This window comes from Mytilus edulis, chromosome 12 (assembly GCF_963676685.1).
Source record: "Mytilus edulis chromosome 12, xbMytEdul2.2, whole genome shotgun sequence".
In the NCBI taxonomy this organism is placed as follows: Eukaryota; Metazoa; Mollusca; class Bivalvia; order Mytilida; family Mytilidae; genus Mytilus; species Mytilus edulis.
Genome location: NC_092355.1, coordinates 61,086,853 through 61,106,510, shown reverse-complemented (window position 1 = coordinate 61,106,510; position 19,658 = coordinate 61,086,853). Strand labels below are relative to the sequence as shown.

At 33.0% G+C, this 19,658-nt stretch overlaps 1 protein-coding gene and 1 long non-coding RNA gene across 2 annotated transcripts in view; both read left to right on the top strand.

The window, feature by feature from the left end:
- LOC139498915 (uncharacterized) overlaps positions 1-19,658 on the top strand; it is a 437,948-nt gene that overhangs the window by 294,381 nt on the left and 123,909 nt on the right. The gene's annotated exons all lie outside the window — the stretch shown is intronic.
- The window catches only part of LOC139499275 (uncharacterized), a 71,610-nt gene continuing 55,963 nt past the window's right edge, over positions 4,012-19,658 (top strand). Inside the window, exons 1-4 of the mRNA XM_071287945.1 lie at positions 4,012-4,035; positions 4,473-4,571; positions 5,193-5,300; positions 16,210-16,287. Of these exons, the coding sequence (XP_071144046.1) occupies positions 4,012-4,035; positions 4,473-4,571; positions 5,193-5,300; positions 16,210-16,287 (309 nt within the window). The remainder of the gene's footprint in view (positions 4,036-4,472; positions 4,572-5,192; positions 5,301-16,209; positions 16,288-19,658) is intronic.

The following is a 19,658-nucleotide window of genomic DNA, read 5'->3' as shown; positions in this document are numbered from 1 at the left end:
GGAGACACATCATGAAACAACATGCATTTAAAGACAACATGTGACATATCATGACACAACACTGATATTCAACATGGAACATGAATCACATGACGCAACACTGATGTTCAACACAGGACATGAATCACATGACAGAACATTGATGTTCAACATGGAACATGAAACACAACAGGACACAACACTGATGTTCAACACAGAACATGAATCATATGACAGAACATTGATGTTCAACACAGAACATGAGAGACAACAGGACACAACACTGATGTTCAACACAGAACAAGACACATATTAGGACACAACACTGATGTACAACACCGGAACATGAATCACATGACACATTACTGGTGTTCAACACAGGACATGAATCATATGACAAAACATTAATGTTCAACACAAAACAAGACACATATTAGGACACAACACTGATGTTCAACACAGAACATGATACACAACAGGACACACCACTAATGTTCCACACAGAAAATGAGACACATCATTACACCTCTCTGAACTATACATGTAATCAGAGTACTGCACTAAATGTGAAACCTACCATTTTTTTTCATAACACTGACATACTAATACTTACATAGGTTCTGGACCTGACTACTCAGAGTAAATAGACAAACAAATATAGCAATACACAACACATGGTCTGGACCTGACTACTTAGAGTAAATAGACAAACAAATATAACAACACACAACACATGGTCTGAAATAGACAAATAAATATAACAACACACAACACAAGGCCTGGACCTGACCTGACTACTCAGAGTAAATAAGCAAACAAATATAACAACAAACAACACATGGTCTGGACCTGACTACTCAGAGTAATTAGACAAACAAATGTAACAACACACAACACATGGTCTGGACCTGACTACTCACAGTAAATAGACAAACAAATGTAACAACACACTGTAACACATGGTCTGGACCTGACCTGACTACTCAGAGTAAATATACAAACAAATGTAACAACACACAACACATGATCTGGACCTGACTTCTCATAATAAATAGACGAACAACTACAAACAACACATGGCCTGGACCTGACCTGACTACTCGAGTAAATATACAAACAAATATAACAACAAACAACACATAGTCTGGACCTGACTACTCAGAGTAAATAGACAAACAAATATCACAACTCATGGTCTGGACCTGACCTGACTACTCAGAGTAAATAGACAAACACATATAACAACTCATGGTCTGGACCTGACCTGACTACTCAGAGTAAATAGACCAACAAATATCACAACTCATGGTCTGGACCTGACTACTCAGAGTAAATAGACAAACAAATATCACAACTCATGGTCTGAACATGACCTGACTACTCAGAGTAAATAGACAAACAAATATGACAACACACAACACATGGACTGGACCTGACCTGACTACTTAGAGTAAATAGACAAACAAATATAACAACACACAACACATGGCCTGGACCTTACCTGACTACTCAGAGTAAATATACAAACAAATATAACAACAAACAACACATGGTCTGGACCTGACTACTCAGAGTAAATAGACAAACACATATAACAACTCATGGTCTGGACCTGACCTGACTACTCAGAGTAAATAGACCAACAAATATCACAACACATAGTCTGGACCTGACTACTCAGAGTAAATAAACAAACAAATATCACAACACAACACATGGTCTGGACCTGACATGACTACTCAGAGTAAATAGACAAACAAATATGACAACACACAACACATGGACTGGACCTGACCTGACTACTCAGAGTAAATAGACAAACAAATATAACAACACACAACACACGGTCTGGACCTGACCTGACTACTCAGAGTAAATAGACAAACAAATATGACAACACACAACACATGGCCTGGACCTGACCTGACTACTCAGATTAAACAAACAAACAAATATAACAACACACAACACATGGCCTGGACCTAACCTGACTACTCAGAGTAAATATACACACAAATATAACAACAAACAACACATGGTCTGGACCTGACCTGACTACTCAGAGTAAATAGACAAACAAATATAACAACACACAACACATGGTCTGGACCTGACTACTCAGAGTAAATAGACACAAATACAATAACTAACAACACATGCTTTGGACCTGACTACTGAGAGTAGGTAGACAAACAAATACAACAACACACAACACATGGTCTAGACCTGACTACTCAGAGTAAATATACAAACAAATATCACAACACACAACACATGATCTGGACCTGACCTGACTACTCAGAGAAAATAGACAAACAAATACAACAACACACAACACATGGTCTGGACCTGACTACTTAGAATAAATAGACAAACAAATATCACAACACACAACACATGGTCTGGACCTGACCTGACTACTCAGAGTAAATAGACAAACAAATATAACAACACACGACACATGGTCTGGACCTGACTACTTAGAATAAATAGACAAACAAATATCACAACACACAACACATGGTCTGGACCTGACCTGACTACTCAGAGTAAATAGACAAACAAATATAACAACACACGACACATGGTCTGGACCTGACCTGACTACTCATAGTAAATAGACATACAAATATAACAACAAACTACACATGGTCTGGACCTGACTACTCAGAGTAAATAGACAAACAAATATCACAACACACAACACATGGTCTGGACCTGACCTGACTACTCAGAGTAAATAGACAAACAAATATAACAACACACAACACATGGTCTGGACCTGACCTGACTACTCAGAGTAAATAGACATACAAATATAACAACAAACAACACATGGTCTGGACCTGACCTGACTACTCAGAGTAAATAGACAAACAAATATCACAACACACAACACATGGTCTGGACCTGACTACTCAGAGTAAATAGACAAACAAATATCACAACACACAACACATGGTCTGGACCTGACCTGACTACTCAGAGTAAATAGACAAACAAATATAACAACACACAACACATGGTCTGGACCTTACCTGACTACTTAGAGTAAATAGACATACAAATATAACAACAAACAACACATGGTCTGGACCTGACTACTCAGAGTAAATAAACACAAATACAACAACTACCAATACTTTGGACTTGATTTCTGAGAGTAAATAGACAAATAAATACAGCAGCACACAACACACGGTCTGAATCTGACCTGACTACTCAGAGTAAATAGACAAACAAATACTACAATACACAACACATGTTCTGGACCTGACCTGACTACTCAGAGTAAATAGACAAACAAATATTACAACAAACAACACATGGTCTGGACCTGACTATTCATAGTATATAGACAAACAAATATAACAGCACACAACACATGGCCCAGACCTGACCTGACTACTCAATAAATAGACAAACAAATATAACAACAAACAACACATGATCCAGGTTGTCTGATTTGGTACAGGCACACAATGTGGAGGGGTTAAACCATATTTGTTTTTGTACCATTCTCCCTTGGCCTGTCTAGACCATTGGTATTAAAAATAAAACACACAATAATAAAACCTGCACTATTCTATTACCATTGGTCTGTATGTTAACTGATACTTAGTCATTATACTGAGTCAAGATTAAATCAAAATTCTGAATTAAATTAGACAGTTGTAATGGAAAAATGCATGCATGGTTTGATTTTAAAATATTTCTCTTTTTGTTTGAGTTATGAATTGTGAAGTTCTTATTTTGCTTTTTGACATGAAACAATTTTTTACACTTGTGTTTCACTTGATGTTGTGTTAACAACTTTGGTCAGGTAGTGATATGTATAAAGATCTAATGTAGAAATATCTTGTAAAAAGGACAAATAGTCGTTAGATTCATATAAAATGTTATTCCGTTTAACTCATATAATTGTTCTGTATCTGACATGTCTGAAAATACTACTCTTTTTCACTTTTCTTTGAATTTTTTTTAAATCAATCATTATACTGAATCTGCATTAAATCCTGTTGCTAATTAGACATGTTTAATGGACAACAAATGCTTGTATGAATAATAATAATGATAATAATAATAATAATCTTTATTTAAACATGTTTTAGGATCTCATTTTCTTTATGTTGTACTAAATCAGGAAATAAAACTTTTTTCATGCTTTTTTGAATAATTTATTATTAATGTAATCTACACTAAATCCTGTTGTTAATAATACAGGTTTAATGGACAACTAATATTTGTCAGAATCATATAAAGTGGGGTCTCATTTTACTCATATTATTGTTCTGAATCAGAAAATATAACTTTTTTTCATTTTTCTTTAAAAAAATTATTTTCTTAAAATTTATGATTTTACTGAATCTACACTAAATCCTGTTGTTAATCAGACAGTTTTGATTAATGTGACTATTTATTTGTGTTTATATTTATTACACAACATTGTCCAGTTTATCAGACAAGTTTTGATGTCAGTTGTATTATTCCAGGTTAGAGGATGGACAGCATTAATGTTGGCAGCCAGGTGGGGACATGTGGAAGTGTCTCGACTACTTCTGAAGAACAAATGTAACAAAGATATCACAGATGTATGTTATCTACTAATTCTGATCACATTACTTTTAATCAAAACAAAATCATATTGTTAATAAGACAGGTTTAATGAACAAATATTTGTAATAATCATATAAAGTGGGGTCTCATTTTACCTGTCTCCTTGTACTAAATCAGGAAATGTAACTTATTTTCATATTTCTTTGAAAAAGTTTTTTTTTTTAAATTGATCATTATTCTGAACCATGTTAATCAGACAGATTTCATTATTATATCAACAAATACTTGCTATAATTATATAAAGTGAGATCTCATTTATCTCTGTGCATTGCACTGAATCCCTTGATATAAATATTTTATGCATTTCTTGAAAAAAGGTTAACATGACATTTCTGATGGAAGTTCTGACATCCCACAAAAAAAAACTTGTTGTTTATTTGTTGTTTTTATGTACAATATGAATACAAGTGTGACTGGTCATTTTGTTCAGTTTTGACCACTGATTCATGTGATATACATTTTGTTTTTATTTATTACACAACATTATTCAGTTTATCAGACATGTTTTATATCAGTTGTAGGATATGTTGTATACTATTTATATTGGTAACAAAGTAGTATCCATAATATTTACATGTAATTTGGTATAATTATAGAGAGATGGTAAAACAGCTCTACATCTGGCTGCTGAGTTCGGAGAGCTACATGTCACAAAATATCTAGTAGAAGAAGGAGGCATCAGTCCCTTTGTTAAAACACATGAGGTAATATATTATAGTAAAGGCTCAGTATTCAACTAGTAAATAATGCATCACAACTTTATAGTTATACATATGTCATATGATACTTTAAATTGAACTAAAAATATGAAAGTGGTTTATAGACTTGTATGGCTTAGTTTTACTATAAAACACATGAACATAGATGATCATATAATAGAAATCCAGTATTTGTTTTCAAAATCTTCAAAAATAAAATGATTTTGTTTATAGACCACTAATACATTTTGGGTGATTAGTTATACTAAAAGGGGATAAATTTATTATTCCATAATTTGTAAGCCAAAGTATATGAATATCTCAGTTTTAGGGAAAAGAAGCAATAGTAATAACCTATAAGTAAATGGATAAAATAGTTTTTGATATCAAAAATAATAATTTGTATTGATTCAAAATTAGACCTGGCAATATCCTGAATATGGCACTTGTTATCATTAAACAAAATGGAAACAAACAAACTGACCCATACACGAATCCGTTGTGGTAACAATTATAACAAAATTATTAGATAGTATCAAAATAGTCTTAAGCAATACATTGAATAAAGGCAACTGTTACAGTAGTATACCGCTGTTCGAAATTCATAAATCGATAGAGAAAAAAATAAATCTGGGTTACAAACTAAAACTGAGGGAAAAGCATCGAATATAAGAGAACTACGATACAACAGAAACACAACATTAAAATGTAACACACACAGAAACCAACTATAATATAACAATGGCCATTTCCCTCCCTTGGTACAGGGCATTTTAAAATAAAAATGGTGGGCATGCCAAACCTCCCGCTTTAATGGCGATGATAATTATAACATTAAACTGACAACATTACAAAACAGGACTACAATACAAATAAATTGGAGAAAACATAGGACAGAGAAACAAATGAATAATAGCCAACAAAAGGTACCAGGTTAAAAATTTAATACGCCAGTCGTACAAGTTCATCATATATTTATAATTTAATAGTTAAAAAAACATTCGATTGTAACAGTTACTTTATCTAAGTTATCTCTCCTTATATCGGAGTTATCTCCCCTTATATGGCAAAGTTTAAAAACAATTAATAAATCTGTTTTTTGTAAAATATAGCAGTAAATATGATAAATCACATTATTTTCTATATTAACATGAAAAGTTTTACACATAAATTACATACAACTTTCGAAATTTGCACATTTCATTAAAGATCTCGACTGTTTATTGTCTTTTTTTTTCAAAATCCAATATGGAGGAAGACACTGCAGCCTCCTTAAGACTGCAACTTTCTTCAAATTCTTGTTTTTGGAAAATGACGCGTCAGCGACATTGTTCCAATACCATTGACCAGAACAACAGGAAGTCGATTATTGCCTCCGCCTACCGCACTCAGTTTCATATTTACTATTTTACAAACTAACTGGTATCTGCTTGTATTCCGCTACACTCAAACAAAGTGTTGTAGTCGGAAGGGAACCAGTGTACATACTTTATTGTATTTACAACAAAAATGTTGACCTGTCCATAGGAAGGCTTGTATAGTCCGCGCTTTTATTCTCCAAAATTGGACCTTCCAGTGGGGATGCGGACTATATAGTACAATTAGCAAGAAATAAGAGAACAAGTTCAATATTCGCGGCGAGGTGGTTTGTTTACGTTCCACCATCTTTGTTATTGATATTGTAGAGGGCGCTCTCATGATTTGTCAAACTTATAATTTTAACTCATCCATATTAATAAGTTATTTCTATTTAATATCAAATTAAAAGTGATAAATATAAAAACTAAACCTTTCATTACAAAGTTCTCCTTTCGGTTCAATGCATTTAGAATTTGTAAACTACAAAACGTAATCGGTTATTGTTCATTCCGTTTTGAAAAAAGGATAGAACTGTTTTATTTTCAAAGTCGTATTATAGTGATATCTGTCATGTACGGATTTCGACTCTCACCGGTTAATTTCTTCTTTTACACGTGCTTTTTTAACTTCCTTTCAAAACATGGCAAAGTTCAAAATTGTTTTTTAGGTGAATTAAACTTATTTTAACAATCATGAAGCGTTCTAGAATCATTTTAAAGCAGTTTCTACTTCTGTTTGATGATCGAAAACAGGGTGTCTCAAGAAAATACAGCAAACGATCGCAGAGGATTTGAAATGTACAACTCAAATCGGCACCTGGTTAAATCCGCATCTAGTCAAATCGGCCATACCTGTCAACCTGTGACGATGAAAATGCAGGTCATGACCTGCATTGAAGAATCAAATCTCCGGTCATAACGCGTACGAACTTTTTCGAGCTGAATTTCAGTATTTATGGTACATTTTCTTATAATGTATATCAAAGATACCAAAACATCAATGCATGTTCACTTGGTTAAGTCATTTTAAATCTTATTTATTATTATTTCATTACACTTTTAAAGATTTTTATTAACTTGTGTATCACAGTCTTATGTCCTTTACTTTTGTCATCATCTAAAATTTATTTTTCAAATGTATTTTTAAAATGAGTCTACTAGCCTTTAAACATACCATGTAGAGGTATTACATGTATGAACATTCATCTCTCCTTTGACAAGGAAATTAGACTATGATAAAATATAGTAATACAGTTAAAGGAAGTATAAATGTAAAAAATAATTTTCAACTTTTTTTTAAAAATTGAATAAAGGTATAAAAATAATGAAAAGTTATTTTTCAATATGTATTTGAATTTTATATTATTATGATTTAATCTTTTTCACCCATAAAACGTAAATATAAGGAATAATTTTGAATGGTGACAAATAAGGGGAAGTAACTCTTAGTTGAAATATCTTTGTAAAACAACAGGGCAATTTATTTACGACCTAAAGCTAAGGTAATTGGTGTTAATCAACAGTGTGTTTGACACCAAAGCTGTCAAGTGAAGCCATGCACTTAATGGGTCACTTAATTTGACAGTTTACATAGCTAGATGAACTGCATGTTCATGGAAGAATTACGAATTTGCCGGTATTTCAAAGGAATATTACTTATGTCATGAAAATCAATCTCAAGGCTAAGAAATATGGGTGAAATCGGGTCATTTTCGGAATTTCCGGGTGATTTCAATGACCCGGCGGGTGATCCGGGTGATCCATCAGATTTGTGAAAATCTCGGGTCACACCCGCAGAATCCGGGTCAGTTGACAGGTATGATCGGCATCTATTTGAACTCAATTTGGCATCCAATAATATTTGTTATATTATTTTCTATTCAATTAATTTATAACTTTTACCAAGTATATAGTTAATATGTTGTTGTGTATAAAGGTAAACAACGAAGCCCTTACCAAAGCTGTTGTTTTAACAATGAGACAATTAGAAAAATAAAATGGAAAACTGCGAGTACCTTTCAATAAATCAAACTTTCATGCCAAATAATAGCAAATTTAAGGTGTTCTTTTTCAGGAAAGTTTAAACAGCATTAAGCCAACACTCCTGTAAAATGCTCAACTGGTTAAAAAATGCATAACAAAATATCCAATACCGTTAATTCCTAAATATACCTCATATATATAATTAAAAATACATGTTCCAGACCATATGAGTATTTGGACCGTACGCATACGGTCCTGACTGTATACGTATAATCGTACGGTCCCACCATACGCTTACGGTCGGACCGTATGAGTAGACGTGTATGGTCCAGTACGAGCTAATTATTTATCACAATCTTTATTTTTAGTTTTATAAATTGGGTTCATTACAATTACTTTTAGATGGATAAATTGAACAATTGAAATTAAATATTTGTTTAATTGTATATCTGAATCCTATTTTGGTACTCTCGCCCAAGGTGACACTTACTACCACAATTAATGATATATTTTTTACATTTACATGTTTGCAGTTCATTCATGTTCCTTTGCATTTGCATTATTTTGTAAAGTTTCAAATATTCTAAAATTGTCGTCCCACATCATGTTAATTTCCGATATCGTAAATTTCTATGATCATAATTCAATTAATGTATTACTGATCGACATGCTAAATACAAGATATTAACAGATTTAATAAGCGTGAATTTTTGTATTAGTTAAAAAATAAAGTTTTTATTCCAATTACAATTGGAACTTTTCCATATTAATTTGAGAGTTACATGTAAATTATGTTGATCTGTACATGAACTTTACATGCATTTGTAACTTATAAACTTGAGCAACTTCTTAACAATATTAATCAGATCGTACGCGTACAGTTCGACCGTATGAGTATTTTGAAAAAGTAAGCATACGGTCCAGACCGTACATGTACGGTCCAAATACTCATACGGTCCGGAACATACACATTTAGTTGAGAAAAATAAATATATACAAAATGTACATGAACCCCCAAAAATGTGAAAGTTAATATTTTTGGACAATCCCTTCCTTAGGTATTTAACTCTTTTTGCTTAAATACTGAAAACAAATATGGCAACCCCTTTATTATTTTTACTCTTTTTGCTTAAAATACTGTTAAAAATATATATTTAACATGGGTGACGAATTGAATATATCAGGTGTCGATTTAACCAGGTGCCGATTTGACTATACCGGGTGCCGATTTGAACAGGTGCCAATTTAACCAGGTGCCGGTTTGACTAGAATTCTTTGAAATTACCCGAGTTTCATAAGACCTTTGATAAAAGTAACAAAAAGATTATTTACCTAAAATTTTCTGGGAGAAGGGGGTTTCGGACTATGTACCAGTGAGAAATATACAAGCCTTTATACGGTATTTATTTGTACAATTCAGGTAGTCTTGACCTATTCATTTGTCTTAAAAAAAAACAGCCAGTTGTCATCTTCACTTCACAGTGTGAAGACATGTTGCATAATTACGGTATGTGAAAATCAAGACTTGCATAAAAATATCCAGGCCTCTACAATAACTTTTTTTTTAACTTGTCCTGTAGGACAAGTACTTACCAAAATGAACTTGTCCGAATGGAATTTTACTTGTCCGAAAAATAATTGTGAACTTTTTTTTTCTTTTAAACATATAGTTAATTTTTATGTTAATGGGCTTTGGCTTGCACAAAGTTAAATAAAAGAATATAACAGTTATAGTTTATATATTTATTATCTAGTGACATCCTAGTCAAAAATGGCTACTGCATTTAGTCAAAAGGGTTCTAATTATCTAATTGTCATCAATGTCATCATCAGAGTGAGTCTGTTCCATGTCAGGATCTGGCAGTGCTCTCATTCCTATAAACTCATGAGGGTTGAAGCCTGGTCTTTTCTGTCTTCCACTTGACCACCAGTGATTGAAGACTGAGTTTGTATCAAAATGATTGAGTTCAGGTCCTTCAACAGTTATGAATAGTAACATTATCAACATTTCTGGTTTTAGGGAAGATCTCCAGTCAGTCTTGACTCTTTTCATAGCAGGGAAGCCTCTTTCACACACAGCACTAGACAGAGGAAAAGAAAGAAGCAGCTCTAGTACCAAGATCATATTAATAAATCTTCTTTTCAGATCAGGGTAAATAAAAAAGTTCTCAACAGCCACTGTTGCCTTGTGTCTCCCTATATATGCCTTAAAATCTTTCCATTCCCCGTTTTGGTCCATGATTGCATCTAAATTACATCCATTTCTTTCTAGAATTTCATGGAAATTCTCTAACAGGTATCCCCATTCATTCCCATATGTGGCTAGGTCATTTCTATCTTGTGGCCATTCACTAAAAGAAAGAATGAGTGATGCTGCCTTAAGTACTGGGTCTTTCTCCATGGGTTCAAACCTGTTGTCCAAAGCAGCAACAATCAAGTCAACTATTACTTGTTTCTGTCTTGTAAAATCTTCATCAATGTTCATGTTTGAAAGTTGAATGTCTTTATATGTACTGTTCTGGGAATCTACAGTAGCAAGAAAATTTGTCAACTCTTTGCCATTTACAGTTTTTAGTTCAATCAAAGACAGATTTGCAGTAGAAATTGCATCAAACATTGCTGACAGGGTCAGGTAATCTTGCTGAAATTTTAAACTAAGAACACGGAGTACTTTTAAAATGTCAAGGCAAAAAAATACTATGTACAGAAACTTGTAATCTTTGAGTTTTTTGCTGATAAAGGTAGCTCTACCTTGGACTTCTGCAGATCCAGACCTAGACTCCCGAATATGTTCAAAATGTGCTAGCAATACTCTGAACTCTCTAACCAAGACTTCAAGGGCCCTGTGAATGTGTGGCAACCATCTTGTACCAGCAAGTTTGGTGGGCTCTAACACCTTTTCTTCTAAAGCCTCACCTATCTGCCTTAACTCTCGTAAGGCCTTTGGGGAGTATTGATAGTGCTTATATAAATACTGCAGTAAATCCTGTATTTCTTTCATATGCTTGTGGTTTTTGATTGCACTATTTGCTGCTAACTCAAGCCTGTGTGCTATACAGTGTGTTATAACTAAATGTGGAACATCACGTTTAATCAAAGTGGCTATACCACCACGGCATCCTAAATTTACAGAGGCTCCATCCGAACCAAACCCAATTAATTTATCCTTCCAATTGGGTATCCCATTCCTTGTGAAGGCCCCCTCAATTTCTTTCAGAATCCCCTGGGCATCTGCTTTTTCTACATCTTCTATACTGAAGTAGTGGTTAACTGGCCTTCCGTTTTCAACAAATCTCAGATAAATTAATTCATTTTCTGTAACAGAAGAGTCTGTAGCTCCATCAATCAGAATTGAATAAAAGTGCAAATCATTCTCTATTTGCACCTTCACACCTTTGAATAGGTCTTCATATATATACTGGATAAATCATAAAATATCAGGGATGATAGTGTGTGTGAAAAAACACATCTATGAAAAAAGGAGATGTGGTATGATCGCCAATGAGACAACTCTCTAATTCTCTGACTAAAGTCAGTCACTTGTATTAAAGCATAACAGCAATGAATGATTGATCAGTAATATTGGGTATTGTAAGGTATATATATTAGTTTAGCAAGCATGATCATACTAAAATAAATAATTATATCATATACAAAGTAACATGCATGAATTGAAAGCATAAATAAAAGCTGCAAGAAAGGTTAAAGTGCAAGTAGAAGCAGGCATAATTATCAGAAAGCTGCTGCAGTGCAAACTAGTACATTGTGATGATGAGGATGAGGATTAATATACTAGTACATGTATACAAAGTCAAACTTGCAGTATAAAAATCTTATTACAATATATTTACTAAAATTTCAAATAATTGAGTAATTCAGTTTACCTTCTACAAGCATTATCAGATCTATAAAAATTTCCCATGTCTAGACCATTAACCTCTTGTAACTCAATCAATCTTGGAAAGTCTGTAAAGGGCTTTTCATGCTTGCAAATAAAGTAGGCAGTGGTGATTAGTTTCTTGATTTTGTCTTCATTTTCCTTTTCCTTTTTCCTAACAAAGGACAAAAGAGGCCCAGACTGAGAGGAACTACAACTTCCAGATGCCTCAATTTTTTTTATTTCATCTGATTTTTTCTTCTCCTCACATTTCCTGTGTGAATTGCTTTTCCAGTCAGCAATTAATGTATCTTTTCTGAAAGCACTTGTTCCTATGAACATAGAGCAATTTCTATCTGCTAAATCAGGATAGTTGTTACACGTTTGGCATATCATAGTTTTTGATTTTGACTCATCAACCTTCCCATCATCGTCCGTATGAACAGCATATTTTAACCCAAGGAATTCCTCTTCCCAGCTCGGTAAATACGTCCTCTGTCTTTTAAGCTCGTATTCTTTCTTCCTTTCTTTATACTCTTCTTCGTCTTTTGTTTTTTTCTTTTTCCCAGATGTAGTGAAACCAAATTTTGTTAAGTTCATGATTGTATAAAGTTTCTCCACTGGAGGTTGTTCTAAATGATCGGAGGAAGATTCAGTAGTAAGAGTGTCGATGACTGGTTTACGTTTACAGAATGTGTTTTTTCTATGCCGAAGTATATGACAAGACAACAGTTTAAATTTATTATCGATTGATTTTGTAATCTTATAACAGGTCAAATTAAATAACATTTTTAAAACCTTATTGATTAACGAATGTCGTTTGATCATCAGAGTGGGATTTAAATTATTTTCTACAGATTATTTTACTTGTCCCATCGGACAAGCTTTACTGGGGTTTTACTTGTCCGCCCCTTTTTACCTCTGGTAGCGGACAATCGGACAAGCGTTAATGTCGAGCCCTGATATCCCAATATTAGAGACAGTGGCGTCATTTTTCCTCAAAGCTTTCAGCTCTTTGATTAATCTATATAGTTGGAATAGTTTGGCCATACCGTATATACTCGAGTATAAGTCGATCCGCTTATAAGTCGGATGCCCTTTTCAGCTTTAAAATCTAAGGATTCAGTCTTGACCCCATGTCAAGATCTATCTGCCCTGAAATTTTCAGATGAATCAGACAACCTGTTGTTGGGTTGCTGCCCCTGAATTGGTAATTTTAAGGAAATTTTACTGTTTTTGGTTATTATCTTGAATATTATTATAGATAGAGATAAACTGTAAACAGGAATAATGTTCAACAAAGTAAGATTTACAAATAAGTCAACATGACGGAAATGGTCAGTTGACCACTTAAGGAGTTATTGCCCTTTAAAGACTTTTTTCACAATTTGTTCATCATGTTGACTTACTTTTAAAAATCTTCTCCTTTGAAACTGCTGTATCAATTTCAGCCAAACTTAGGCTAAATGAGTTTCAGAGTATCTAGTATAAATTTTATATTTTATTTCCTTGTATGTCAAGAAACATAGCTCCTATGGCTAAAATAGAACATAGGAGAAAATGATTATTTTTTTTGGCTTTTGAAGAAAATAGGACGATCCAAAAAACATTTAAATAAATTGAAAAGCCAAAATAATCATTGATGAGAGATTTAACCAAAAGAATTAAGGTGAGCGATTCAGGCTCTTGAGAGCCTCTTGTTTTTTATGTTCACAAATTTGTATGAAATTATGAACATTACCACATTCATATTAACAAGTCCGCATCTATGTCACGTGTTTTCACACGCTTTTTCACATATCATGTCATGTCATGACATGATTTCCCATTGTCAGAGGTTGACATGTATGCTGGACCCGCCTATAAGTCTGTTTAAATTGGGACTTTTTTTTGCAGCAGAAAGTAACTGATCATTGGCAAAATCAAGAAATTAAAGAGATTCATGTATTGAATGAATGTTTGTTTCTTTAAATAAGTACATGTAGAATAGTTATCAAAGGTACCAGGATTATAATTTAGTACTCCAGACGCGCGTTTCGTCTACATAAGACTCATCAGTGACGCTCAAATCAAAATATTTATAAAACCAAACAAGTACAAAGTTGAAGAGCATTTAGGATCCAAAATTCCAAAAAGTTGTGCCAAATACTTGATGTTCATCCTGATAATTTATTCTGTTGATAATAATAAAGATGTATTCATTTCTTGTTTCTTGTTTTTGTTCATAGTTTTGCCTCATATTGTTTACGTAATGCATCAATGATTTTGTAGTGTATGACCAAACACCTATTGTTTGAGAAAAACGAATATAAACCAACATAAACCTTAACAAAATAAAAGTCAAACGAAAAAAATAAATTAATCCAGTTAATCATTCATAACAGACCAGTCATAGTAATAAATAAACTGAGACATAGGATAGACACCATCAATTAATGGATTATAAAAATTAAGGGACACTAACTAATTAACCTATTAACATGTCACTGATATTTTTCACACCTATAGTGAATACAACTCTTTGTCACTTAATTAGGGGTTGTTCATGGATTATATTGGCTTGTCAATCAATGTTGTAATTTTTAATAAAACAATAATAACACAATTAGTCGGTTAGATACATTCTTTTTAAATATTAAGTACATTATTATCTTCTTCTGATTTCTGGTTCTTGGCTCTTCCTTTGGGATGATACAAAAACCATGTGACCATGAAAAGTCAATACACAAAACGGAAACAGTGGGAAATTCAACACCAATGTTAACGGAGAGCAAATTAAACACAAAGACAGTATTGTAGTCATTTATTTTCCACAAAACGGAAACAGTGGGAAATTCAACACCAATGTTAACGGAGAGCAAATTAAACACAAAGACAGTATTGTAGTAATTTATTTTCCACAAAACCTATTTATTTGGAAATTTATGTAGCTTTGGCTATCACAAACATAGATTTGGTCAGGAAATTCACATGTGACCACCTTTCTTGAGCTTGGATTTTTCCTATGGTCTCTGGATCTCACTTATAAGTCGGTACCCCTCTCTGGATTTTGAATTTTACTCCCAAACATCAAACTTATAAGCGGGTACCTTATTAATTTATGTATTTTCTTATCTATACAATGTCAGTGTTAACACTAAAAACTATGAAATCTGTAAAATAACAATATACAGTAATATACAGTTATAGGAGAGTATGGATAGGGTATACAGAATAGAAAATCATGAATGATAGAAAAAAACTACAGGAATAGAGAGAATTGGGCAAAAAAGATGATGAATAGAAAATAATGGGATGCTAAAATATATAAAAAAAAAACTTGAGAATAATTTGTCCCAAAAAAAAAACCAAATCCGACAACCTTCATCTAGACATAAGGATGCATTAACAGATTTAAAATAAAAAAAAAAACGCGTAAAAAAAAATACAAAGACTAAATGCTGACAGATTGAAATTATTTCATATATGCTTTTAAAAAAGTTGAAAGCCTTCTTAAAGGCTACAGAAAAAGTTACAAAAATATTCAGAATGTTGTTCATGAGTTATATTTTATAATTGAAAATAATATGGTTAGCACCTGTAAAAACAAAATAAGACACCACTCAGCTGCTACTGGTCTTGTTTATTGTATGATATGTGTTACAAAAGTCTTCTTTGTAATAATCAGATAAAGGCAATATAAAGATTTGTATTTCAGGGTAAGACTCCATACGATCTGGCAGTAGCAGCAACAGGAGTATTTGGGCGGAATAAAGAAGTGATGGAATACTTACAGGTACACATACTTTTAATTACAAATGCTTACACTTAGAATTAATCAGGTACAAAACCAGGATACTCTAGGGGACATTCTTTATGTCTTGAAATAAAAATTTCAAATTCTAATGCAATTTATTTGTTATTACGATTTTGATTGGACAAATTCATATATTTGAGACGCTAAATTCAACGCTTTACCAGCGTTTCACAAAGCTAAGCCACCATTTTGAATTCAGGAAATTATTGGTTTGTGATTTCTTCAATATTAAACAAAATTAGTAGATGTCTTTTATTTAATTCAAGAGTGTTAAGGTGAAAACAAGCTTTGCAAAATTCTATTTGAGATTCTTACACCGCCAGTCTGTCTATAACCTCCTTTTCATGGTTAACTAGTCTCATCTCAGATCAGGTTTGGGGTAATTGTAATTGTAATCATTAGTCGGCTATAATTGATTTCAATTTTTTAAGTAATCATTAATCAACCAAAAATTACAAGTAATTTAATTTAATCAATTACTTTTCAAAACATCTTTTAATCCTGATTTTTTAACAGTATTACATTCTGATTAAATTGATGAAAAATTCTAAAAATTGCCTTTATTTTCAATATGAAAAAATAAAATATTTCATGTATTGGCTAAACCTTTTGTTATTCATTTTAAATAAATAGGATGACTTTATTTAGTATGTGCATACATGTACCTTGTAAGGTCCCCATGCCTGAAAGACAGTTTTCATTTGACCTCAATCTTATTTCATTGTTCAGTGATCAAGGTTAAGTTGTCATGTTCAAGTCCATATATCAGATACAATAATAAAAAATTATGCTATAATTGGTGTATGAAATGATTATAAGGTGTACATGTCCAACTGGCAGGTGTCATCTGACCTTCACCTCATTTTCATGGTTAATTAGTAAATGTTAAGGTTCTTTCTTAGATATCAAAAGTAATAGGTCAACTATATTTAATGCATGTATTTATTGTAAGGTGTACATGTCTTGTATAGTTTATCTGACCTTGATCTTCTTTTCATAGATCTTTTAAAATGTTAAGTTTGTTTAATACTTTTAGTTAAATTTTATCTTTTAGACTTTCATTTAATCAATGGTCAGTAAAGGAGGCAAGACATTTCAGCGTGTGCACTCTTGTTATGTTTTGGTCTGTTTTTCAAATACTTATAGCAATATGAGAAATATGTCAGCTTTATTTTGTATATGAAATAATCATGATAATTGTAATGTGTGCATGTCTGTCTCGCATGTATTATCTGACCTTGACCTAATTTTCATGGTTTATTGGTCAATGTTAAGTTTTTGTTTTGGTCTGTTTTTCAATAACCATAAGCCAAAAGGTCAACACTATATTTGGTGTATAACAAAATGTAAGGTGTATATGTCTGTCTGTTAGGATTTATCTGACCTTGACCTCAATGTCATAGATCTTTAATGTTTAATTTGTGTAATACTTTTAGTTAAACCTTTTTAGCTCACCTGGCCCGAAGGGCCAAGTGAGCTTTTCTCATCACTTGGCGTCCGTCGTCTGTCGTCGTCCGGCGTCGTTAACTTTTACAAAAATCTTTTCCTCTGAAACTACTGGGCCAGATTTAACCAAACTTGACCAAAATCATTATTGGGGTATGTAGTTTAAAAAATGTGTCCGATTACCTGGTCAACCAACCAAGATGGCCGCCACAGCTAAAAATAGAACATAGGGGTAAAATGCAGTTTTTGGCTTATAACTCAAAAACCAAAGCATTAAGAGCAAAACTGACATGGGGGGTAAAATTGTTGATCAGGTCAAGATCTATCTGCCTTGAAATTTTCAGATGAATCGGACATTTCGTTGTTGGGTTGCTGCCCCTGAAATGGTAATTTTAAGGAAATTTTGCTGTTTTTGGTTATTATCTTGAATATTATTATAGATAGAGATAAACTGTAAACAGCAATAATGTTCAGAAAAGTAAGATCTACAAATAAGTCAACATGACCAAAATGGTCAGTTGACCACTTTAGGAGTTATTGCCCTTTATAGTCAATTTTTAACCATTTTTCGTAAATCTTAGTAATCTTTTAGAAAAATCTTCTCCTCTAAAACTACTGGGCCAAATTTAACCAAACTTGGCCATAATCATCATTGGGGTATCTAGTTTAAAAAATGTGTCCGGTGACCCGCCAAACCAACCAAGATGGCCGCCATGGCTAAAAATAGAACATAGGGGTAAAATGCAGTTTTTGGCTTATAACTCAAAAACCAAAGCATTTAGAGCAAATCTGACAAAGTAGTAAAATTGTTCATCAGGTCAAGATCTATCTGCCCTGAAATTTTCAGATGAATCGGACATTCCGTCGTTGGGTTGCTGCCCCTGAAATGGTAATATTAAGAAAATTTTGCTGTTTTTGGTTATTATCTTGAATATTATTATAGATAGAGATAAACTGTAAACAGCAATAATGTTCAGCAAAGTATAGATAGAGATAAACTGTAAACAGCAATAATGTTCAGCAAAGTAAGATCTACAAATAAGTCAACATGACCAAAATGGTCAGTTGACCACTTTTGGAGTTATTGCCCTTTATAGTCAATTTTTAACCATTTTTCGTAAATCTTAGTAATCTTTTAGAAAAATCTTCTCCTCTGAAACTACTGGGCCAAATTTAACCAAACTTGGCCATAATCATCATTGGGGTATCTAGTTTAAAAAATGTGTCCGGTGACCTGCCCAACCAACCAAGATGGCCGCCATGGCTAAAAATAGAACATGGGGGTAAAATGCAGTTTTTGGCTTATAACTCAAAAACCAAAGCATTTAGAGTAAATCTGACAGGATAAAATTGTTCATCAGGTCAAGTTCTATCTGCCCTGAAATTTTCAGATGAATCAGAGATTTCGTTGTTGGGTTGCTGCCCCTGAAATGGTAATTTTAAGGAAATTTTGCTGTTTTTGGTTATTATCTTGAATATTATTATAGATAGAGATAAACTGTAAACAGCAATAATGTTTAACCACTTTAGAAGTTATTGCCCTTTATAGTCAATTTTTAACCATTTTTCATAAATCTTAGTAATCTTTTAAAAAATTCTTCTCCTCTGATAGTACTGGGCCAAATTTAACCAAACTTAGCCATAATCATCATTGGGATATCTAGTTAAAAAAATGTGTCTGGTAACTCGGCCAACAAACCAAGCTGGCCGCCATGGCTAAAAATAGAACATGGGGGTAAAATGCAGTTTTTGGCTTATAACTCAAAAACCAAAGCATTAAGAGCAAATCTGACAGGAAGTAAAATTGTTGATCAGGTCACGATCTATCTGCCCATGAATTTTCAGATGAATCGGATAATCGGTTGTTAGGTTGCTGCCCCTGAATTGGTAATTTTGAGGAAATT